General features: G+C 37.5%; 1 protein-coding gene across 1 annotated transcript in view; it reads left to right on the top strand.

Moving 5' to 3' along the window:
• Positions 1-25,981, top strand: part of PARP8 (poly(ADP-ribose) polymerase family member 8) — a 133,052-nt gene that overhangs the window by 75,439 nt on the left and 31,632 nt on the right. The window contains exons 6-13 of the mRNA XM_026865796.1: positions 3,471-3,565; positions 7,028-7,088; positions 8,124-8,214; positions 11,023-11,089; positions 12,800-12,925; positions 15,034-15,598; positions 17,824-17,877; positions 17,981-18,076. Coding sequence (XP_026721597.1) covers positions 3,471-3,565; positions 7,028-7,088; positions 8,124-8,214; positions 11,023-11,089; positions 12,800-12,925; positions 15,034-15,598; positions 17,824-17,877; positions 17,981-18,076 — 1,155 coding nt within the window. The remainder of the gene's footprint in view (positions 1-3,470; positions 3,566-7,027; positions 7,089-8,123; positions 8,215-11,022; positions 11,090-12,799; positions 12,926-15,033; positions 15,599-17,823; positions 17,878-17,980; positions 18,077-25,981) is intronic.

Here is a 25,981-nt window from a genome sequence, read left to right as displayed (position 1 = left end):
TAAAACTGATATTGAAACTGGAATTGAAAGAATGTATTTGCAGTGTCATGTTCACTTTAGAAATGACTGCAGGAATTGCCTCCCTTCAGGGACGCTGACTCCTACAGCCCCACAGAGCACTGGGCAGGACTATTCTTCAGTGCAAAGAGCGATGCCTTATTTTAATCTGCCTGAGAGGAAAAATCTTCTGCTTTTGCCCTGTAGTGATAAGTTTGTGTGTACTGGCTCCATTTTTCAACCCCGCAGAAAGGGCAGTAACCTCAACATGAAGGAAAAGGCAGAAAACAGCTGGGAGTGCTTATTCCTTGAGTCAGTGCTAGTATGTTTGGTAAAGGATGCCTGCCAGTGTTCAGATGAATGAATAAATATTAATGCTGCCTATGAGATATGAACACAGAGAGCACCGCATCATTTTGCAAGGTGTAAAAATGCTGTGTAGTAGGCAGTATTGGTTAGAATTTAGTTGCATTATATTTGAAGGCAACATTATATTGCATTGACTTTTTTTTTTTAGGTAATACATTTAATTGAAGGAATTATAACTGGCAAAAAATGTAATTATATTAGCAATAAAAATGAAATATCAGATGATTGTGAATGTCTTGAGTGCAGAATATTCAAAAAGCAAAATAAGGAGAATAAACAAAGACATCATAGAAAGTATATGTAACGGGAGAAAAAATGAAATTTTAAATTAAAAATTTCATGGTCAAAAAGACAAAATTCTAAAGAAGACAAAAGACAAAATTCTAAAGAAAATATTGGTGACTCAGAAAATAAATAGCAAATTAGGTAATGAGCAAAGCCCATCAAGAGATAAAGAAAAGTCCTTTTTCAAATAAAGTTATTGTATGAGTTACTACCTGGTGAGCACCAGGTATATTGGGAAGACAAAATAATTGACTCTATATATGGGGAACAAGCAAGGCAAGCTGCTGCATTTGAGACAAATGTGTCCTGTGCCCACAGAGAAATGGGACAAAAAAATTGACTTCAACAACTAGAGGGAAAAGATGGTAGTGTAATTGTGTGACAATACAGTTGGAAAAGATGGATAATTCTTAACATTTCTAAGTAATTACAGCTGGAAAGACAAGAGAGCATCTGATGATGAAACAAGGACTATGGAAGATGGTAAATAGTATTTGGTGGGCAGTGAAAACAAGATACGACCTTTTGCTCATAAATAAAATGTTTGTATCCACTTCCTAGGCACCTACTTGTAATCCTCCCTAAGGATTTAATGGATAAATACTTTAAAGGAGCTAAGTGATTCAAGAGCTTAAGCCCTATTGATTTTCAATGGGATTTAGGTTTGTAAATCGCTTAATCTCCTTTAAAAATGCAACCTTTTGTCATTATGTGGGACAAAATAATCTGAATCAGGTCTCAGATTAAAAACTGAGACTTTCTAAACACAGACGTTTCAGACACAGCAAAGTTATCAGATTTTTTAGCTTTTCTATTCACTTTCTATGGGACTCTTGGTTAATTCTTGTTTTGAATCTTTATCTTCTACATTTGCAAATGAGAGCAGGAGATTGAAACAGTAATACCACTGCCTTTGGCGCTCTCACTCCCTCTCTCTTGTGTTTCAGTTACAGAACATACTCACAAATGCAGATATACAAAACTGACAGTCTCCTCTGCATACATCAGTATGAGTGTGGCACTAATTCAGGGGTGGAAAATACCATACTGTGCTCTTAGAATTTGCCAAAACAGTTGTTTGTTTTCTTTTTGAGTTCATAACCTCTTAACTGTCAGAAAATAAATTGCAGAAAGCATTAAATTGAGCATTTCAGTGTTCTGGATAGTGTTCCTTTTAGTTTTAACTATTATTGATACATAAGACTGATTAAAAAAATGTGGTTTAGGACTGACAAATGTGTCAAGTACACCATGCTATGATTTGTGAAATGATTGCTGTGCTCTTTTTGGAAGCAGGACAGCAATTATTTATGCATCATTAAAGAATTCATCTTTGAGTAATGAGCATGGCAGAAGGATTGGTTTGCTCCTACCTAAAGTGAAAAAAAAATATATATAATAAAGGTTTTCTTCCCATGCTCTTCTTCTACTTGGAAAATTGTCCTGACATGCCTGCCCAAATCAAGAGAGGGATATTTGGCTTATACCCTTCTGATCATGAATATCTTCGATATCTCTGATAAACACATGCCCATGCTATGCTGATGAATTCTGTGCCTTGTATTTGAAGAATTCTAAGTCTAATCAGATTATTCTTTGCTAATTTTCACATGTAAAAATCGATCAGATGATTATTCTTTTAATTCTATTGAAATTTATTTAATAAGCTTGAAAAGTACATCTCTAGATGTCAGAGCTGAAAGTGTCACAGCGCTGGTCTCCTACAGATTTGGATGGACAAACCACAGATACATTTCTGCAATAGCAAGAATTCTCTGCAGGAATTCCTGTATAAGGAAATATATACATATGTCTAAAGGGATAAATACACTCTTGTGCTTTGCTCTCTGAATTTGTCAAAGGTACAAGCCAAATCCTACTCTCATTTCTGAATCTGTCCAGATCTAGGGAGTTCACTGGCTTTCATGGAATTACTGTAAAGAAGTAGAATTAAGTTCACAAAATCAGGAGCATATTGCTTAATGAGAAGGTAGTAATAGACCATTAATAGATTTTTACAAGCCTAAAGAGGTGTTTTGGTCCTTGTAGAAGACAGGAGGATATTAATTATTTTGACTTCATACAGACCAACCAAACCAGCTCACAAGTTCTGCATTGTATTGTAAGCACTAACATATCGTTTTCCATATTTCATGTAGAGTTTGAAAAAATTGAGATGATGTCTAAATAATTATTTCTTTACACCTTCTCTGGTAAAATACTTAAAATGGGAACATGTTCTTTAATATTAAATTTCTTTTCATCTGATATAATCCCACTGGTGGATAGAATACAGCCAATGGATAGACTGAAAATATAATTTAGATGCTGAAACACTTGGTGTATAGAATAGTTTTTATGCTTCGCTCATTGAGCCCTATCCATTCTGTGTGTAATATATATGAAAGTGTAACAACAAGCAAGAGGGAGCAACCCTTTGTCCTGTAGTGGTTGGACTGGGATGTTATGACTGGGGAGACATGATTCTCCTGCTTAACAGTCTTAAAATGCCCAAGTGTCCCAGAACAAACCCCAGGACAAGACAGGACAGAGGGGTGAGTCTTTGAAACTTCTCTTCCCACAAACAGGAGAGGGACCCTCAAAAAATTCTGATACAGAAGTGCCTGCTTTGCAAATAAATCTCTTTGCTTAGCAGAGCTAGACCACCTGAGTGCTTCAGCTTACCAACAGTGTCCTTTCTGAGCATGGCATTAAGGAATCTATGCAGCATGTTTTACAGGAGGAACTTTCAAGAGCCTAGATCAGGTGCCAGTAATGAAATAAATAAAAACTCCTAGGATATTTTTTTCCCTTGGTAGGTTAGCTATGATGGAGAACTTCACAAGCACCCGCAGCTGGAAGCTGATTTGACAGCAGTGAGAGAGATCTATGGACCTAATGCAGTATCTCTCAGGTATGTCATTGACCTTTCACTATTGTGGAACCTTAAATGTTTTGGAGATTGAGTTCCTTGCAGACCTTCCCTGACTACCAAAGCACAATTCTCTTGTGGTGATTACTGCATATTGTGTGACAAAAGGAAGGAGCACTGCTGGCTAGCAGTAATGGTGGTTTTATTTTTTCTTTTTTTGTGGTTGAGTACTGATACAACTGGCTGTGCCGAGAACAAGCCCTGAAAGCCAGTTCTAAAACATTGTCTTTTGCAGTTCATCCAGTGTTTGATCAGTTGATGCATTTTGTTGAAAATTACTACTCAGCATTACTCTAAACCCTTGTTAAACTCCTTTTCTATCATACTCCATCACTTACCCTGGAGGTAAGCAAGAGGAATGATAAGAGATCTCGTAAACATTTTCCCTTGGGAAAGACTGAAGGAATTGATTTTGTCTAGTCTGGAAAAAAGAGGAGAAGACATACAACAGTTCTTCAAAAAAAGCCATGCAGATTGGAGGAATAATCAAATGTTCTCTATTATCATGAGAGAGACAGTAAGAAACTGTCTGTGTTAGCAGCAAACAAGAATTTTGTTAGACTTTAGGAAGGCTTTCCTATTGTGGGAGTCTATCCCACACAGGGAAGTGGTGGAACCTCAGTCAGAGGTGGATTGCAAAGAGTAATTACACAAAAATTCTTTTGGGTGTATATAAGCATGCATAATTCCTCCATAGGGCATAGCTGTATGATACTTTTAGTACCCTTCGGGTCTTTTATAACTTAATTTTCTGTCTATGTAATCTTAATAATTTCTTAAAAATAACAGGTAGGCAAAATATAACAGAACTGTCAGATGTATTACAAAGAAAATATCAAAGTTGTTGTACAAAAGAAGTAATAAAATACAAAGAAGATAATAACTTTAGCCATATGTATATTGCACGTAACAATTTCCATTAACCTCTAAACAATAAGCTCTGCTGTATTTGTCTAAGAAGAGAGAGCATGTCTACAACTATGGTGTAGTATACCTTTTCAAATTAAGTGGAAATTTCATTACATTTCAAGAACCTCAGGAATTGAAATCCAAATAGTTGTATATGGATTTAGGAAATTAATGAGATAAATGTTTAGTTGCCAAACTGATAAATGAAATTGAGCATACCTTGATAATAGGCTCCCTCAGGCTCCTAAAACTGAAACATGATGTGTAACCTTTCAAAAACTTTAATGCATCTAATTAATTGAATCAACTGTCTCATTGGAAGCATTGTGATCTCCTTGACCCCACTGTAGCAGAAATTGGCATCTGTGGCTACTCTTGGCATGTGGAAAACTTTAATGCTTCTTCCATTCTGTTGCATTTGAAAATGCTTATAAATTCTTTGAAATGAGAAAACCAGCATCAAGCATTCAGTTTCATCCCTCTCCTGCAGCTCCACTTCTCTGTCGAGAGAGAAGTCTGTCTGACAGTGACACACACTAAGATGCATATTTCCTAGACAGCTGACCTTCTTTTAGTAGTCTCTTGCTGTCACAGAGTCAACTGTACATATAAAAGTGAAATGCCTATACCTGCATGCTTTTCACCACTGCTGTTTGAAATCTGTCCACCAAAGCTGTGAGAAAGACCTCTGGTCCAACTGATCCAAACTTTTCATTATCAGTATTGCTTATGCATTGATGGACAGAGGACCTCTGGGAGCTTCAGAATCAAGAGTCATTGTAGCCATGGAACCATTGTACATGGAACCATGTTAGGCAGCAGATCATAAGCTGCAGGTGCTGGGAGATAGCATGATTTCTTTCTGCCATTCAACATTCAGAAGTAAAACTAGAGTTAGCATGATGTCAAAAATCCATTTTCTAGGGTGGTAATGGAGTAGCATAAAAGCGTTTTCCACAGTTAACTTATTTTTATCCTTTCCTTTCTTCCACTAATACTTCTGTGTTTCATTAGTTCAACTATGTTTCTGTTTAATTTATAAAATGATGCTTGTTCACAGCCCTTTGAATCTGTCATGTGAGCAACACCAGCCTGTGTTCATGGATATTACTTTGTAGTTCATAACAATTTGTTCTCTGGATCTTCTGGAAAATTCACAAAAAATCTGAGGCCACTGTAGGATGTCTGTAGGATAGTGGCTGAACTATTCAGTGGGTGGAGAATTGCACTGTTTCAAAGTCAGGTCTTCACTGAGCTGTAGGAGGTCAGCAGGCACCTGTACAGCTCTGGGTGAGCAGACCCTGGAGCAGCAGTCAGGACGGCTGGGAAGTCTCCAGGTAACACAGCCCTGGCCAGCTGTTTACCTGCCCCCTGTGTGCCATGTGTGGATGCTTCTGATCCAGAGAGAGGCTTTGGACCCAAACAGAGAGAACCATTGAGATGCTGAGGCTTGATAGATTTTCCGTCCACCAAACTTCACAGGAAGTTAAAGCATTTCTAATGCTACCTAGATCCTACCATGGGCTGAGAGGCCAGTTTGGTAGGAGGTAGTTACATTCACAAAAATATTTTTGTATTTCAAAATTACCTTATCAACTTATGCACAACTGGCACTGTGCACTGTCTTAGTCTAGTTTAATAAAAAAGCGTGTAAGTCACTGTGAGAGCAAGCATATAAATGCAGTGTAAAGAAAAAAGCCTAGTGGCTAGAAGCTAATCTGTGAAAAATTGAGATTGCACTTTTACAGTATTGTCCAGTTAAGTATTTTAAATTAAAAGGAAAAAAAATTTTTATTTAGGTGTATAAATGAATATTTTCTAGGCCTATTTTTCAGAAGTTTTCAAATATGTTGGGGAAGAGCAATCAGAATGAGTCAGAAGAGGTAGAAAAGTCACACTTTAAATGTAAAATTTCAGATGGCAATGAAGCTCACATGTGCGTTAAGTTAAATCTGAACCTTGAGGATTCCAGCATTACTACACATAACAGATAAAATAAGGTATCTATTGCCTTGAGCGCATTACAGGGCAGTCTTTATGTTTTGACAAACAATTGCTAGAACGTATGAAGCAATCCCACAGGTAAAACATGCCACCCTCTAGGCTATGTTTTGTTTGTCTTCAATGATTTATCTCAAGCCTGTCCTTAGGTTACTGGCTGTTAAACTGAAATACTTTTGAAAATTAACTAGGGTTTTCTTTTGTCATAAATAGGAGCAGCATGTGACCATTATTGTTTCCTTGATTTCTTTGTGCAATACATCAGACAAAAATACACTGCAGCAATGGAGAGAGAATTTGGGGGAATTAGTAGAAAAAAAAGATTTAGCCTGTTTAAGCAAGATCCACTGAAAGAAATTTTTAGTGCAGCAGATGGTCACCCACTGGGAATATTGATCCAATCTATGTAAATGTGTATTTTAGAACCATTCTTACATACAAGTTTATCCTTTATAAAATCATCCCTGATATAAGTACTCCTGGACTGAGGAGTATCTTAAAAAGGTCTAACATAATGTAATTCTTTCCTTTTAGGGAATATGGAGCCATTGATGATGTAGATATTGATCTGCATATTGATGTTAGCTTTCTTGATGTAAGTAATCTAATCACAGAATTACATAATGAACCTCAATATCCATTTAATTCTGGTACACATCAGACTCTCTAGACAACTACTGAGACTTTCCTTTTTTTGGAGACGATATTCACAAGTGGCTGTCACATTATTGATTGCTAGTCAGTGGAAAGGTTTCTTTTTTTCCTTTTATTATCACATTGTTAAAATGCTTTGCAGGCTTTTATTTACTGCATGTGTATTTCCTTTCAATCACGCTTTGTAAATGATAAATGTTTTAACTGATATCAATTAAATACTTTTTTTTTTTTTTTTTTTAGAGTCCTGGAGGGAAGAAGACCTTGGCTAGAGCTCTCCTGTGTGCTGATCAACATCTGCAGCTGATTAGGGAGAAGCTTGAGTGGCAAAGGAGACATAGGACAGTGGTGCTGTCAACTGGCAGCATGGCTTCTCTAACACTTATGCTGTCACTAACTCCACACTTACTCACCTCATCTGTGCAGTAACTTCCTGTCCTTTAGATAGAGAACACAAATTAGTGCCTTTAGGGGCACGGTTAGCTTATGCACAGATGTCATATTTTCAGGTCAGGACAGCACATAATATAGTTGTTCTTGGGCTTTTATAAAACTTAAGAAAATCTGATCATACCTTGAATTATTTTAACCAGTCATAAGGAGCAAAAGTTTCCTTTGCCCTGTGTTATGGAATGAGTGTCATTTTCATTTTTGTTTGCTCCTTTGCTTCTCAGCTTTGAAGCAGTATATCCTGATAGATGTCAGTGTGTCTGCCTGCACTGTAGATGTAGTGTTGTGTATAAACCTGCGCTCAGTTTAAATAAGCATACTCAGGAACTGGAAACAGTTTAACACTTTAGTTAGGGGCATCAGCAGGCAATAGTTTGTTCTAAGTCTCAAGTTTAAAGTGGAGTAGATATTCCACAACAGGGTAAATAAATAGGTGGTGTTTGTAACAACCCTAAGATAGAATGACAAAATGAAACAGTTTCTCGTGATGGCTAATGGTGTCATATTCTTTTTTATCTTCAACTAGGAAGAGATTGCTGTGGCTTGGGATGTGATTCGCACAGAGCCTATAATCGTGCGGTTGCACTGTTCACTGACACAGTACTTAAATGGTCCAGGTTAGTCACCTGTGTACTCTTCATGTGCCTTGTGTGGTGTCTCAGTCTGAACCATGTACTAGGTGATTATAGATACTCATTCACAAGGCCAAATCTTTGACCCTGCATGTGCTTTGATCTGCTGAGAGTAGTCCTACTGGTTTGAAATTATGCTTATATATATTTGCATGGCTAGGCCCTCAATAATGACATGGGCATCTATTTTAGACTTTCACAGGTTGATTTTCGGAACTAGTTTTCCTGGCATCCTTTGAAATGCAACTGCTTCCTCTAGGAACAAGGGTTAAGGATAAAGATCTACAGTTTCTAATAGATGATTTCCTGATTTTGGAAATCAGGTGTCGTTTGCACAGATAAGATATCACTGATAAGGTATACATAACCAGACCTGTGCAGAACATTAATATGCCCTCTTCCACACACCTTTGAAGAATCAGACCATGATATCCTTTCAGCTTCTGATTTCTATATGGCTGTGTGAGCTCTGGGAATCTTTAGATTTGAATGAGTTATTAAGTGGCAAAGCTTCCTCATGGGAGTAAAAATGGTCAGACTCCTGAAGAATCAACTGATTTTGAAGATCTGGAAACATTCATGTGCAAGAGGCAACTTCAGATATATTTTTACAGTGGGAAGTTAGAACTGAGTTGCAATATGGATCGTAACTTCCCCGGATTTGGAGGCTTCCAGTACAAGCTGTCAGCTCAGGCTTGTATCTGTGGGAGAATTCCGCCTTTGGAAAATGAATAGATATTTCCAGTCATAATATGTTTAGCAAAATATGTCCCAATGAGATTTTTTTATAGGATATGTTGCCTGCTTATGCTAGCTATAAGCTATATTCTGTTCATTCAAATAAGCATTTCATTATATCAAACTTTTTTTTTTTTCCTTGACTTTGGTCTTTTGTCTATTTTATTGCTTCAATCTTTCTAGATACACAGATCTTAAAGTATGTATTTGCCATAGCAGGTAGCAGTGTTAGTATTCAGAATGCTTCTATCAAAATGGAATTTAAAAAACAAAAAAGTATAGCAAATAAGAGAAGGTGAAGCCTGAAGAAATGATCTAGTGAAATGGGAAGTAACAGCAAGATATCTTCTGCACCATTGACAAGGTTAAAATGGGAAGCTTTGTTTCCAGTCATGCATCTGCCTGTGGGAGTGCAAGAAAGGCAAGACCAGGCCCAGAGACAAGTGCTTTGCTGATACTGGTTTTATGAGCTCAGCTGCTGTTGCAGCCATGTCTCTTCATTTGCTAGAAAAGGACAATGAGATCCAGCATCTTTTGTGTTAACAAGACCCTTTCTCTGTGAATTCCTCTTCCTCCTTAAATATGGGTTTTTTGAGACTGCTGGGCCACAACTTTACGCTACTTTTTTTTTTTTTTCTCCTATAGTATCTTCTGTTGACTGATAAAAGAAACAGAAATGCAGTATACTCCACAGCACAATATGGGGTATTAGTACCACCTTGTAGCTGTGTAATATCCTGGTTTTAGATGGTCATTCTTCTAGTTCATAGCTTATCTTGTTATTGTATTTGTGCACAGTTTCTCCAACATGCCTTAGAAACCTGTCTTAGATGAGGATGAATTAGCCTTTAGAGATGCCAGGTTGTCTCCTCTAGCTGTAGAGATCAGACACCAATTGTAGTCTAGATGTCAGATTTTAAGACTGCTTGTCTAGGTATGATGATTGTAATTGAAAATACTCCCCCTCTACCATGTGTCCTAAATTTGACAGTCCAAAGACATTGCCACCCCTAATCAAATAATTAATTTCTCTTGAAAAAAATAACCAGTTTGTCTTTAAAATATGAGATTTTATTTTGATAATAACATTTGAGAAAGTTTGTCTACTAGGCTTTGAAGTAAGTAAAATTAGATAGCCAGGTTAGATATACCATATTTTATTTGAAAATTTAATTTATTAAAGCTAAATTAAAGGATAAACTTTGACATTCTGAATAAAATCTGACTTTATGAATGATAAGAATAAAATAGATTTTAAAGTGCTGATTTAATTTTTGTAATAAAATCTGAACCAACCCCAGATTTTTTGCATTCATTCATTTTTTATTTAACAGTAGTCATTACCATCTTATGTAACACAAAGTATAAAGTCTGTTCATGCTTGTAATATGTGTTGTCTGTTTTCCTGCCTTGAGGACATGAGGCTCTCTCAAGTGCTGGATTCCATCTGCCACTTCTATCTAGTAAATGTTATTAAAGGATTTTAGTAATACTAAGAGCTAATTTCCAGCCTTCACCCTATACACTTTCCATTTTCTGACATATGAATATGGATATACCAATGTTAGGACAGTCTTGAGGAAAATACAGGGTAATCTTTGGCCACTGGAATTCATATATCAGAGGATCTAGTACTAAAACACCCTCAGAGGGAAAATCCAGATACTAATTAATTCAGTTTATTCCACTCTGAGTTTTCTTCATAGTCACAGGAACTGTAGTGTGTAAAGACTAACTTGGAAAAAAATTTAAGACATTATGCAAGATGAATTACCAGTCCAGATACATTTAATCTGATGCTACTCTCTAGTACTTGTATAATACAAAAAGCAAAGACATGTTTTTGTAATTCAAATTAATGGGAAAAGATACATTTTGGAGAATTAAATTCAACTGAATTTCCAATTCAATTTCATCATTGTTTCTATGGCATTGTCTATATTAAAGGTCCAGATAGAACAGGATCCTTAAATATGATTTATATGGTTTATATGAGTTCTTGGTTATTGCTGTAAGTTCATATATATATATATACAATATCTCCTCTTTCTATAGTGCCAACTGTGGATGTATTTCAGATCTCTACTAAGGAAAGATTTGGGCTGGGACATCAGCTGAAAAAGTAAGTCTGGAAAAGTGTAAACCCCTGTTTTTAGGCAAATATTAACACTCTTTTTAGTTCCCAGGCCACGTCAGGTAGGATAAAATTCACAGGTTGTCAGGTTGGTTGGATCAGAGTGTTTTGAACTTGTTTTTCTTTAAATAAAAAGTAATAGAAGTTACCTCTTTAAGTTCAGTTTTGACAATTGTTGAGAAGAACCTGATTTGTGCTCCCTGCCAGGGTTTTCTGTCACTTTCCTGGCATTTAGGAAGTAAGCTGCAAAAGTTCAAAAGACTGTAGCTAGGAGTGTTCAATCTCATGTTTCTGCTTAGATGGCGAAGCCTCTGAATTAGGAATCTTTTTGAGCATCATGCATACTCTAAGGGGCCTATACTTTCATAGTGGCCTCTAGGATGTACCACCATAATTTGCCCATCGTGTTTTGAGGAAAAGAGGGAAGAATAATTGAAAAAAATAGCATTTTCATGTATTCATGATACAATTCAATTTAACAGTTTTGCTGTGTCATCTTTTCACATGTGCTTGTGTATGTGTAATACAATGACAAGAATACAGACTTTAATACCTGACCATTACAACATTAAAAATCTCTTAAGAAAATAAAAATATTTTGCTATTTGGTGTTTAAAGGAACTCAATGCAGCATTTTTGTAACCTTACAAATGAAGCAATGTTACTAAAATCTCTATGGTAGATGACTTTGAAGAAAAAAAAAAAAAAAACAACACTCACCAGACATGAACAGTCTCTTAAAACGTTTCAGTTCTTACACTGTCTCTGATTTGTGCATTGGGTAATTACTAAAGCTGTCTGTAAAATGTTTTCAAGGTCATAGCTGCATAATTCACAGTTGAGCAGAAGTCAGAATACCCATGAACCCATGAACCCCCTGGCCCCTCATGTCTGTGGCAAGAGGATATTAATCTTAGAAAATTCACTAAATTTTCAATAAAGTCCATACCAACTTCTACTTTATCACTCAAAGACCCACACTGCTAGATTAGAGTCACAGAGCAATTTGGCTTGGAAGTCACCTAGTGCCACCTCCTGCTCCAAATAACACTAACTTCAGTTAGATTAGTTCACCCAGAGTCTCAGACAGACAAGCTGTGAAACTCCAGCCTTTGTGGGCAACCTATTTTATTTAACGACTCTTCCTGTCGATGTCTTCTTTTTATAGCCTTTATGGTTTTTAGCTTTCCTTGCCACAACTTGACTTCTGCATTTTGCTGTCCATCTCTGGAAAGTGTCTGGCTCTGTCCTCTCTTTAAGCCCTCTTTGGGGACTGTAATATTTGACAGCCCGACATTCATGTTTGTGCCTTAGGAGAATATGCTCCTACCTGAGCAGTATGGATGCTGTAGCCTATCTCTGTAGTCACTGGAGAGACAGATGCCTATTGTTGGATAGGATGCTTTTGAATCAGTTTGTCTCCAGATCTCCATGAGAGGCATACTAGCATTAAGTCTTGCAGTGCTTGTTTACACAGAATGTATTCTCCATAAGAGTTCTGTATAAATCAGTCTTATGTGGGGTAAAAAAGCATTTTTTGTGGAACTGAGTCACCCGATGATCAGTCGACATACATGGCAGAAAAACTCAGCCTGTAGAGTGAGGACATTGCATCATGTCACCTATATGGTGAACAGATATTATTAAAGTATCTTTTGGCTAGTATAAGAAAATCTGTTTTTCTTTCTTGATTTGCAGAATCATGCAGACATTTGTTACACAACAATGGAAGAACAGCAAAGAGAAATCTAATTGTACGCACAATAGGAAGGTGTCTGACAAAAAGGTGAAATCCCCTCTGCACATCTTTTCTACATTGCGCAGGTAATAACAAGGAAAATTAGCTGTTAACACCATATCCTGTTCAGAATCCATAGCAGACTTCACAAGGTGAAATGTTGACTTTTCTCCACAGAAAATTGCTTTCTTTATATCTTACCTCATGGGTTTCCAGTTCTTGCCTTGCATGACATCAAAAGTGAACTTGGTACTACTGCAGCTTCTAAGACTATTTGAAGGCAGAGCATTTCAGTGCCCTGCTCTCTGAAATAGGCATGTTTCATCTAGAATTGGAAATAATTTTATATTAAAACTGTATTTGTGTCTTTATAGCTTGGTAACATTTGACTGTTACTTGAATAGCAAGAATATAATTATATATTTATATATAAATAAAATATATAAATTATAAATATAAATATAAACGTAAATAAGTATATATTTTAAATAATGTGATTGTCTAGCTGTTCTTTCCACAGCTGTGTGTATTATTTTTTAAAATTAGAATGATCATTAATGAAAGGCTGATTTTTAGAGCTGCTGAGCACCCATCCCTCTCCAGTTTGAGTAGTTCATTATTCACCACTCCTGAAATGCATGCACAGAATTTCAAAGAACAAAGGTATTAGAAAATTTGTTTGTTAATAGTTCATTTGAATTCATTATGACTTCCGCCAGTTACTCATACTCACAAGTGCATGTAAAATCAGGTTCTGATTTTACCTCTTTCAGGAATGTGACTACTCTAGCATGTTTTCCTGCTTATGAAGGATTTACAGGTCACCTCTTCTGTGAATTTGAGTTGAACGGTTCTTTGAACATTCCTTCTTTTTGATAAATTTTGCTATTCTAAATTCCATATATAAAAAAGAGAGAGGGTACAGTGATCACTCACAATGAAGAAGGGAGGAATGTCAAAGATGACAAAAGATTATTTGTCTTTTCAAAGGAAGAAGAGGAAGGTGGTGTTTTAAGTAGAAAGCTTACCCATTCCTTACCATGCCACACACCATTGCCTAGCACAGGCTGTAACTTGGGGTTCTCTTTTAATCAGAAAGGGCATACAAAAGCCAGCCCAATCTTTCTCCTCGTTTGGCTGCTGCTGCAGTGCCTGTCCAAAGATGGCTCAGCCCAAATGCAGGGACCCCCTTTCTCCATAGAGCACCATTCCTACCTCCTCTCTGCAGGAGGGTGGTAGTGAGCCAACTGCAACAGTGAGTCAGCAACCTCCAGGTGCATCTTCTCCTGTCACCACTTGCTAACAGGGTGGGGAAACCTGCCAGCCTCTCTCCTTGGGTTTCACTTCTTTTTTATTCAATTCAATCCCAAAAAATACTCTGAAGATTGGGGTTGTTTATAAAGCATAGAAAAATGATTCAGCATACCTGTTACATGTTCTTGCTTTGCAAGGACAGGCAAATGTGAACCTTACAGAAATGTGACAGTTCATGTGATGTTGTTTCATAAAAACCCTTTGTTCTTTACTTTATGCATTTATAATTTACGTCCCTCACATTCTCATTTCTAGTGTTAGAGAGCTAGAATTTGCCTAAAACGGGAAAGAAGGGCCTCAAATTGTCTTCATAAAGCACCCAGGTTATGAGGTTTTTAAAAATAATTTCAGATTAATTAAATTGGCCTTACTACCTGCAAGTTTCACTGCTCCTTCTATCTTCTGTTGGATCTGGACATAAAATTTGTTACGCTGTGGCCAGAAGACAATAAGTTTAAAGGGATCACACCATGGTGATTACATAGGAAAAATAGATTTTGATAGGGCAAACATATTAAAATCTCATGTGAAATATGTGGTTTTCATTTCAAAGATAATTTCCTGATTAAATGTTTTCTTTAGAGACACGGAGGCCTTTACAAGGAGCTGTAAGGATATAGCTCTAGCTTCTATTTGAGTTGTTAGTCATATTTTTGATCAATGAGCTTGTGTGTAAATAGGAGTAAGATGTCTATTTGGTATTGGAAAATCAGTCCTTACATAGAATTGCTCATTTTTTAAATGTTGGGCTGCATTTATCGCTAGTGAAATACGTAAAGAGAGGTGACACTTAAAAATTTTCAGATACGTGTGGTATTGCTTGATTTGCACAAGATTTTGATTATTCTTCAACTTTGTCTTTTCCTTCTTTATTTTTAAGGTCGCCAAGTTATCCTCCACCTGGCTGTGGTAAAAATAAATCAAAACTTAAGTCAGAACAGGATGGCATCTCCAAAACTCACAAACTCCTGAGAAGGACTTGCTCTAGCACAGTGAAGGCGGAAGATATGTGTGCCACAAAATCTCACAGAACCTTTGGCCGCTCGTTGTCGAGTGACCCTAGGGCTGAACAGACAATGGCTATTAAATCGCACAAACTATTGAACCGTTCTTGCTCTGCAGCCGTCAAGCAGGAGGAGTGCATCACTCTAAAGTCCCATAAGCTGTTAAGTAGGTCGAGTTCCGGGGATCCTCGATGTGAGCACAACAGCACCTTGAAGCCCCACAAACTTTTAAGCAGGTCCTACTCCAGTAATCTTAGAATGGAAGAACTGGATGGATTGAAGAATCACAAGTTACTTAGCAAGACTTACTCCAATGCCCCTAAATCTTCCAAAATGGATCCTTTCAAGGAGTCCACCATAGCAGAGAGCAGGAGGCTCTCTCTTACCTCAGGGCTTATTGGTATTTTAACACCATCTTCATCATCACCTTCACAAGCTGCTGTGCGTAATATTTTTTTTTTATTTTGCTCATTTTCCTCCTATTTTTTTTTCCAAATATGCTGTTATGCTTGTTATGCAAAAGCATTAATACTTAGGACATATGTTAGTGAATATATTTGATATATTTAATATATTGGAAGACAGAAGCCATGGAGTCAGTTTTTTAAGGAGGATTTAAACAACTGTGCATGCACAAACATTTAAGTTGTGAAACCAAAATTTGCTTAACACAAGACAGAGGTTTTACGTGTCATGTTGAATACAGCTGGCCATAGGAAAAGCTCAATCATCCACTTCCTTCCTTGTCTCCTTTCTTGCTACAGTAAGAAAGAAGAGTGTGTACTTGTGTGCTGCAAAATTGCCTTGGCCACACAGGTCTTTTCTCATTTCACTATTTGCTTACTGGGGGAAGCAACTGTCCAGTGGCTTGTTCATGTGCCAAGTCACCTCTCCTTCTCGTCTTTGCATATGTGATCATCATCGTAGTGGAAGGACTGCAGTAATGATTCAGCTCACCTCTTGCGCATTTGTGCTTTGTGGAAGGCTTAACCTTCAAACATGCTGGTGCCTGCCAGAGGTCAGAGAAGGAATTAAGTCCACACCGGGCCCCTTTCTTTCCCCAGATTGGGAAAACAAAGGGTAGCACATATCCTTAAATTTAAGAAAGAGTGCTCTGAAGTAATAAAAAAATGGGGTTTATACTTTAGAGGAAAGAGTGGTTTTGCTCTAAAATACTCTTTGTGCTCTTCAAGGCACCCGTCTATTTTCTGTGTTAGATCTGGGGAGAGACACTGAGGAGACAGTCCTCTCCACTCCCTTAGCCTGGTGGTACCTTGATGTTCTTAGTGAGAAAGAAAAAGCTGATTCTTGCTTGAAATGCCACACATATATTCAAAATAGTGCATTCTGAATAATGAAATTACACTGAGTGTGTTATGTCTCATGGTAAATTAATTCAATGAGCTGCGAGCTATACTAATCAGGTTTAAAAGCAGTGATATACTATCATAAAATCATTTATATACATGCTGTGTGGTTGGTTCCTTTAATGTGCACAGCAATATTAATTTAAGGTGAGTGGTGAGTCAACAGGCTTTTCATTTGTCACAGTTTAGAGATGCATTTTTTTCTGAACCAGCGAGGATGTCTTAACATAGCAAGACTTTTGTCTCATGAAAAAAGTCCCACTGATTTTGATAAGATAATGAAGAAACAACTAAGTGATTTTATTACTGATGTTATCAGCTGATAAGGAAGAAGTGCAAGCCCTGCTTGGCAGTCTATAAAAACTACCAGTAATTTATTGCTAGAATGTATTTACTTTGAGGCAAAATCATCACATACATGGTCAGGTGCAGTTTGACTGATGTTAGTGAACAGCATCAACAGTCCCATTTCACATTTTACATGGAGGCACCAGATATATGGGTAGCCTGCGTTCCTAACCTGCAATTTGAAGTCAGTGGAAGATGGAAGTGATGAATCAGGACTCTAACTTTTCTTCAGTTCTCAGATAAACTATTTCAATCTCATACATGAATACAGTTAGGAGGATTGTTTCCCAGGAGAGTAAAGGGAACAGTTTCCCAATTAAGCAGTTAGAGAAATTATAGGAAGTAAGCCTATAAACAAAAAAATAAAAGCTGTAAATAGAGCTGATATGACTCCTTCAAAACAAAGTTTGACTGAGATAGATTTGTACTTTATTGGCTCCTGTAACAGAAGGCCTTCTAGTTTATGTTGCTGTGTGTTGAAAGAAAAAGGCAGAAAGAATTTGAGTGGATCTGTTAGCATGGTGCTTACAGAAGTGAGGTCTTAGTAAATAGAAATATTTTCAGCCATTCTACAAGTTCCATTACTCTTTTAAACTTAAGCAGATAGCCCATATTTGGTTAAAATTTCATGGAAGTTACCAAATACCAGCTTATTAGAATTGAGTGAAGGTACCCATGTTTCCATTTGAGATTAACGTTTTTGGGATGCTAAGATACAAAACCTCATCAGATTTAAGAACTAAAAATAGATGCTAAAAATCTATCCCACACTCAGCAAACAGTAAAAGGATTGATTATTTGTAATGGCTGGCTGATTTATGCTAATGAGAGATCTTTTTAGATGCAAGTATTGTTTAATTAGCATATTTGCACACAAAATTTACAAATGTTTTACCATTTCCTTGTAATTACTCTACCAACACTGAAGATGCCTCAACTTTTTCCTTGCAGCAGAACTATGGTGCAAAATGCATTCCAGTACGAGACCGTGGCTTTCTTGTGCAGGTAGGATGTCATATCTTACTCATTTATGAAACACTGTGGAGCACGAGCTGACTCTTAATTATTTTTAAGCAGATGTTGTTATTCTCATTTTCGTTGTTTTCAGACTATTGAATTTGCTGAGCAGCGGATACCAGTATTGAATGAATACTGTGTAGTTTGTGATGAACCCCATGTGTTCCAGAATGGCCCTATGCTGAGGGTAAGTGCTATGCTTGCTGGGATAAACTGCATTTTATAGTGCTTTAAATGGCAATGGACCGTACGAACCTGTTGTAAAACTATTGCATTATTTCGGATGCATTTCACCCTAATATCCTTTTAACATGCAAAAATGTAATATGTATTAACTAGATTTTGCTGTAAATTTGAAAAACATGTATTGCAAGCAAGGGAGATGGAAACCATGCTTGTATAATATCACAGAAACGTAAAGGAGGAATGCCTTTTATCCAACACCATTGTGCTACAGTAGTCACAACCAGATAAGACAGAGGAAGTGTATTAGAGTGCTTTCCCAATCCTCTGGCATTCTTTTAAAAGCTTACGGTCACCTCAGTCCTTGAGCTCTTATCAAGCCATAACCATGGTATTCAGATACACTGGTGTTAATGCCACAAGGCTGCGAAGTTCTGACCCCATTTTGTTCGTGGGCTGCTGGAATGAGCCATAATGTGATAAAAAAGGCAGTAGGAGGAGATGTTCTGTGAAGTGTCTGATCTAGCAGTGACCTACTGCAGGGACACTGATGTAGTTTGGTATTCCCAGAGTCTGGCCAGTTAAGAAGCTCTTCCTTCCTTTTATTCCTGTATAACTGGGAACTAGGAATTTTTCATCCTGAACATTGTACACTCTCATGCTGTTGGTGAATGCATACAGTGAAAAAGAGTGAGATGAGTCATGAGAGACACACTCTGCCTGGAGCTACTGGATCAGTGCAGCTTTGTGAAAGAGTGTATTAGAATAATAAAATTCTTACCTTTAGGACTGTTCTTGCAGTTTAGAATTCTTCTTGTTTCACCTATCCTGAATCCTGTGGAAACCTGTGTAACCTTAAAAGATCAAAGCCATTGAAAACTGTTTAATACTTGTGTGAATGGCCTGATATTGGTGAATTTCTCCACAGTGTGGCAAGCAACTATACATAAACTGAATCAGACATCATCTGTGATACTTCCATGGAACTAAATTCAGGAAGGTTTTTGCTTACGTGGTAGCAGAAGTCACCTCAGCGTCATCCCTCGCACCAGGGTCAGGCATTCTGACTGCAGGCAGGCTATGCAAATAGGCTGCTAATAAGATTTGCAAAAGCATCTACATATTCCATTAACACTGTTTTAAGTCATGGTTAAACCTCTGTATTTTGAAAATCCTATCAGGTGTTTCTTTTGCCTCTTCAAGCTCATATCTACCTCTTAGAAACTGTTTTCTGCTTGATCTATCAGCAGCCACACCCTGTAGAAAAGGCATCAGTTCCTTGTTCATCTTTGAATGCACTACTATGCATATTACCTGTTACAGAATGAGATAAGATAAAGTGAGTAATGTTTGGATAGTCAGTAAAGTTGGGATAATATAATTATTTAAATTATTGGGGTTTATTTATGGTCCACAAGACAAGGTAAACAGTAGGATTTATTCCAGTTCACATGATGAACTATTAAAAGAAAAGAGAATGAAAGGTCATCTGCTCTAAATAAAAAAATAATTTTAAAAAAAAATCTAAATTCTTCTTGCTTTCCCGCATTAGAGATTAAAATCCCTCAGATTTACTTTTCTCTGTCTTCAGCTTTAAGAGAGCTCATTTTAGCTACCTGTTTGAGAGTTTGTCAGTGCTTCAAAACAGGAAAGTGCAAACATGCTTGCCACTAAACATATATTCATCAGTGCCTTTGCAAGCAGCATAACCTAGCAAGCTTTACAAAAATGAAAGGGTATCATTATGTAACTCAGGGAGGAGATAGCGGGAAAAAATCCAGCATGCTCTGTGTATGCTTGAATGACTCAATAAGCAATACAGAGCCATTAATGAGTTTGCAGTTCTGTAGAAGGTGAGAAAGGATCTTAGTTTGAATTGAACATGAGCTTGCCAGAGAATCCTAAGGAAATTTATGCTTCACTCTACTGAGCTCCGGCAGAAGCAGCTTAAAGTAGTCAATTGTATGGTTCTTTTACGTGCTTCAGCTGCACACACACATACACATACATACATACCTACATACATATATGTAATGTGTATAAAAAATGACCCAACTGAAAGAGCACTTTAATACTGCTGCAACAGCAGATCTGAGAAATGCATACTTTTTTAAGCAGAAGCAGGGGGCTTTCATTTAAGGCAAGGCTACATGCAATCTAGCCTTATGTCACTTAACGGTTCCCATATGTAGCATCCCTGGCCTTCATTAAGAGCTTTTATACTTTTGGTACCACAGTAACTTCACCAGGTTTCATAATGATCAGAACCTTGCTATGTTCTTCTTATATTTTTAGATTCTGTGTCTAGATCCCATTTTCTACAGATGTCCATATCACAAGGGCATTACTTAGATAGTCTCTATCTGTAGTTGGTCATATCACAGGAGATGCCACAGACATCCAGACATAAACAGCTCTGGATGGTTCACCAGTCTTTTCCAGTAAAGAACAGTTCCTCCACACAACTGCGCACAGGGTCGTGTCTGGGTGTGTGTATCCTTAATAATCAGATTTTCTTCTAGTTTTTGGACCTTTTTTTCCAACAGCAAAGAAGGCATACGAATTTATAAAAGCATAGCAAAATTGTTGCTTGAGAAGTTATTTTTAAATATATTTAGTCTTGATTTTCTAGTATTTAATGGAGTTTCATGCAATTGCAAAGAAGCCAGTAAGGAATTTGATTCTGTAATCCTCTAGTATGTCAGCCTGAACTATAGTGTAGTTAATTAATTGTCTTGAAATGCAGTTAAAAATATTCAACAATTGCCATCACACAATAATTACATTGTTTTACTACTGTAAACTCTTATATCTGGGTGTAAATTTTTGTGCTGGTTATTAATGACTTGCATATTTCATATGTCTCATCCTCAGGACAGCTGAAAGTACCAAGTGAAATTAAGAGATAAAGCTTTTCCTTTCTGCAGATTTTCTGTACAGTCTGTTTTTATTTTCATTATAAAGTATCTTTAAACCAGTCTCTCAGCACAAGCTTTCTTCTCAGTACTGTGTTTATTTTCCTAGATAACTTTTCCTGGGGTGTTCTGGTTTTAATATCTATTGCAATTTACTTTTCTTTCTTAAGAACACCTTTCTCGTAAGATCAACTCGGTATCTTTTTCTATAGTTTAATTTTGACACTACATTCTGACACTACATTTGACACTACATTTGACACTACAGCTGCATAACACAATTGCATATGTTTGGCTTTATGCTTTTACAGTGGGCACCTGTCTTGCTCCAGAGCCTGTGGTGCTGATCTAATGATGCAAATGTTTCCTGCTGGTCCAGGGATCCTATTGTACACAGGAATCTTCAGAGGTTGTTAGACTACCTTAGTGACTTATTGAGGATAAATAAAGAGGCTACTGACCTGGTTTCAGCTGGGATAGAGTTAATTTTCTTCCTAGTAGCTGGTATAATGCTGTGGTTTGGATTTAGTATGGGAATAATGTTGATAACACACTGAGTTTTAGTTGTTGCTAAGTAGTGCTTGTCCTAAGGTAAGGATTTTTTCAGTTTTCCATGCTCTGTCAGCAAGGAGGTGCACAAGAAGCTGGGAGGGAGCATGGCCAGGACAGCTGACCTGAACTAGCCAAAGCCATATTCCAAAGGGAAGTTCCCTGAAATACAGAAGACCAGAATTACAGATACAGTTCATTTGTGTATTCCACAAGTGCATGTGTAGATAAAAACACATTGTGTAAGTGGGGCAACTTCAGAACACTCACAAACCTACTGCTCTCACAAGGAATTGCAACTGTATTACTGTGAAGGGGAAGAACAGAGGTTTTCTGGAATAGAAGAAAGAGTCTTAGAAAAGTACTACAGTACATCATGAAGCTGTAACACTCTTTTATGAAGGTCACAGTCCATTGCTTCATTCCATCCTCTTTTTAAAAACCACAGTAAAGTAGGCAATGCTTTCCTGTAGGTATTCACACCTTTCCCATATGAAATGAGGATGAATGTAATTTCTCATCATAGCATGTTTCTTTATTATTTATTTCAAGAGTACACTGAGATTGAAAGTTATAAAAGCTAAATTGGATGTTTAGAGATACACATTTATATAGAATGTCACCGAAAACTAAATTCCCTGGAATCACTACATGTCACGATTTGCAGTCTTTCTGCAAAACACAGGGAAACTTCAAGGAATATATGGATCCTAAGGAGAAAAAAAAAAAAAAAAAGTATTTTTTAACCATTTGTATAACGTAGACCACACTCTTTCATGCAGTTATTCTTAACAGTGATCTGAACCCTACATATTTCACTCTTCATAGAAGGTTTAAGAAACAGCTTTGAAATCATTAGCGAGGGTTGAGACTGCAGCCTTTACATTGAAACTGCTCCCTTATCTCATGTAAACAATCACAGTGCATCCTGCAAGTCGACCTGTGCTGCACAACTCTCAGGAGCTCTGGCATCAGTCTGTTCTGAAGTAGTTCTTCACTCAGCTTTGAAAAACAGTGGGAAGTACAGGTCAGAGATAGGTTTTGTGCTGAGGAGAGATAGAGAAGGCAGACTTGGTAAACCAACTGAAAATGATGAGTCTGCTCATCTGAATTATTAGTCTTGTGTTACTGTTGTGTAGTTGTGAGAGAGATAAGTTGTGTAGGTGAGTGAGGCATGAACTATTGTTTGTACTTAATGGGTAGATTTTAATTATTTCAAAAACAACTTTTGGAATGCTTTCTGACATCTTCAAACAGTTGTTATATCATTGACATATGTGATGTTAAAACAGTTAAATAGATTTTCCTGATTTCTGTCAAACTACCATATTAGACTAAATATTAGAAGTAAACTTAGGAAATTTTAACAACTTCCACAAAACCTATTCTGAAGTACTGAGGTATTGTCCCATGAGACATGTGTCTCCAGTGAAAAACATGTTTTATCCACTGCCTTTCACTGGCTTTTGAAAACCTCCAGGCGTGGATTCTCCACAACCACTCTGAGCAACCTGTTCCAGAGCTTGATAAAGCTGTAATGAAAGCTAATTTTATTCCTATATGAGAGAATAAAAGCACTACCTGATCTCCAAAGGCAGTTTTCAACCATATGATTTGGTTAATCTAACTAAAAAATGTATTTTCCAAAGCAGATATAATAATGTACCAAAGAAACTTCAGAATTATTTTGTTCTGTATTAGAAGGCTATTTTTTTAAGTGTCACATGAAATTCTTCCTGTTACTCTAGAGGTGATAATAGTATTCTAAGGAAGTACTAAGCTGCATTTTAATAATGCAACAGTTTTGCTGCTATAATAGTAGAGAGATATCTTGTTTTAGGAATTCAGCATGTACTTTTATTACAAACATTTAAATATAATGAGATCATAAGTCATTAACAAAAGTGGTTATTTAAGGATCTGATTAAAAGACGTATAATAAAAATATATCTATCATATTCAAAGACTGGAGGAAAGCAAATTCACTCCTCTCTCCAAGAAGGGCAAGAAAGGATGACCCAGAGAACTATAGTCTGGTCACCCTCACCACAATCCTGGGGAAGGTGATGGAGCAGCTAAGCCTGGAAATGATTTCCAGGCACACTGACAAGAAAATCATCAGGAGTAGTCAGCATGGCTTCACCAATAGAAGTCATGGTTGACCAGCTTGATAAACTACCATGATGAAGTGACTGAAGGCAGTGGATATTGTCTACCTGGACTTCAGTAAGGCCTTTGACACTATCTTTATAGGATCATCATAGACAAGCTGTTGGATGCCTGGGCTGGATGAGGAGATAGTGAGGTAGTCTGAAAACTCACTGAAACACTGGCCAGAGGGTGATGGTCAGTGGTACAAAGTCTGGCTGGAGACCAGTAACTAGTGGAGCACACCAGGGGTCAATGCCAGGTCCAGTCCTGTTTAATACCTTCATTAATCATCTGAATGATGGAGCATAGTGTACCTCAGTGAGTTTGCAGATGATACCAAAGTGGGAGAAGGGTGTGATACTCCAGACCGATGGGGTGCCATTCAGAGAGACTGTGACCGGTGGAGTAAATGGGCTGACAGGAGTCTCATGCAGTTCAAGGAGAAGTGCAGAGTCCTGCACATAGGGAGGAACAACGCCAGGCACCAGTACATTTTGAGGGCCACCCAGCTGGAAAGGACCTTGACAGAAAAGGACCTGGAGGTCCTGGTGGGCACCAAGTTGAACATGAGCCAGCAATGTGCTCTGGTGGTAAGGAAGGTTAATGTTATCCTGGACTGCGTTAAACAATGGAATTACCACCATGTGGAGGATAGTGATCCTTTCCCCTGAGCCAGTACTGTTGAGGCCACATCTCGAGTACTGTGTCCAGTTCTGGGCTATCCCATACAACAGAGAGATGGAGGTACTGGAGAGGATCCAGCTAAGGGCCACTAAAATGATTAGGAGACTGAAGCATCTCACATAGGAGGAAAAGCTAAGAGATCTAGGACTGTTCAGCCTGGAAAAGAGAAGGCTCAGACAGGATCTTATTAATGTCTATATATACCTGAAGGGAGGGTGCAAAAAGATAGACTCTTTTCAGTGGTGCCCAGTGGCAGGACAAGAGGCAATGGGCACAGATTGAAACACAGAAGGTTCCATAAGAACATCAGGGAACACTTTTCTACCTTTTTCTACCTTTTTCACCTTTTCTAAGGGACACTGACCATGGGAGCAGGTTGCCCAGAGAGGTTGTGGAGTCTACATCCACGGAGACATTTAGAAGATGTCTGGACACGGTCCTGGGCAACTGGCTCCGAGAGAGCCTGCATGAGCAGGGATGTTGGACCACATGACCTCTAGAGATCACTTCTAACCTCAATCATTCTGTGATTCTGTGGTCATACTCAGCTTTTACATGGTATAATTTGTATGGCTAATGTCTGTCTTACTATCCATGCCTTCCCAAATTCTTCATTTACAAATATTAAAGCCATTGGTCAAACAGCATCAGTGAATGCATTTTAAAGACCTGTGAGACAATTATACAGCACAAAATTTTCTCAGAATATATTGAATGAGGTGATAAAAAACCCATCCTCTCTATCACTAATTTTTCCTTCAATCGAGAAGTCTCTTCAGAGTGCCATCTTGTGTTGAAACGTCAGACTGAGGACTCTTTAGAACAAAGCAGGCCACAGTAAAAAACTCCACAAAACTAAATATTGAAGCTATTTTCTTTGAAATTTATACTCTGGTAATCTCTGCTGCTTAAAGTTTTGCCTGTAAAATATGAATGGTAAAATACTGTAAAACAATATTTGAAAAACCTGCTGTTTGTATTTAGCTGTTAAGTAGAGTCTGATAATTCTGGAATATCTCTTCTTGTTAGTAAGCTTACATTTTTAGAATGTTTTTCATCCCAGATCACTCAGTTATGATTATTCATTGTGGGTGAAGCCTTGGCTTCAGTGAGTTCCTGTTGACTTGAAGAGGTTTTGGATTTCTCTGTCCTTTGAATATAAGATTCTTAGCCACCACTGAAACATAGTAGCATTGATGTTCCAGAAACAGTACACTGCTTAGGGTTGGGAGGTATTTGCAGGGGAATAAACATCACTGAACTGTGGAGAAAAGTGTAGGTATACAAATATGTTTAGTCAGACTATATGTTTAGTCATCCAAGATGCTTGAGGAATTCCAGGATTCTTCTGGAATAACTCCATGGTCCTTCTCAGCATTACTCCACAATATAGGCTGATTTTTTTTTTTTTTTTTTAATGGAAAAATCCTCTCCAGTTACAACCAGTATGTAAGCAGAATGGATTTCAATCCCTTTATTTTTTTAGCAAGAGAATGAAATGGCTGCAGTAGAGCTTTTCCTGTTGCCAGGAACTTACCAAAGTGCACCTTGCCCAGCTAGCACTCCACCATTCTTGTCTGTTTGCCAGCTATCTATATATGGGGGGGGGG

The sequence above is a fragment of the Athene cunicularia genome, assembly GCF_003259725.1.
Source record: "Athene cunicularia isolate RWA chromosome Z unlocalized genomic scaffold, athCun1 chrZ_part1, whole genome shotgun sequence".
NCBI classification, from domain to species: domain Eukaryota; kingdom Metazoa; phylum Chordata; class Aves; order Strigiformes; family Strigidae; genus Athene; species Athene cunicularia.
Note: the sequence above shows the minus strand (reverse complement) of the source record. Positions and strands in the feature narration are given on the sequence as shown.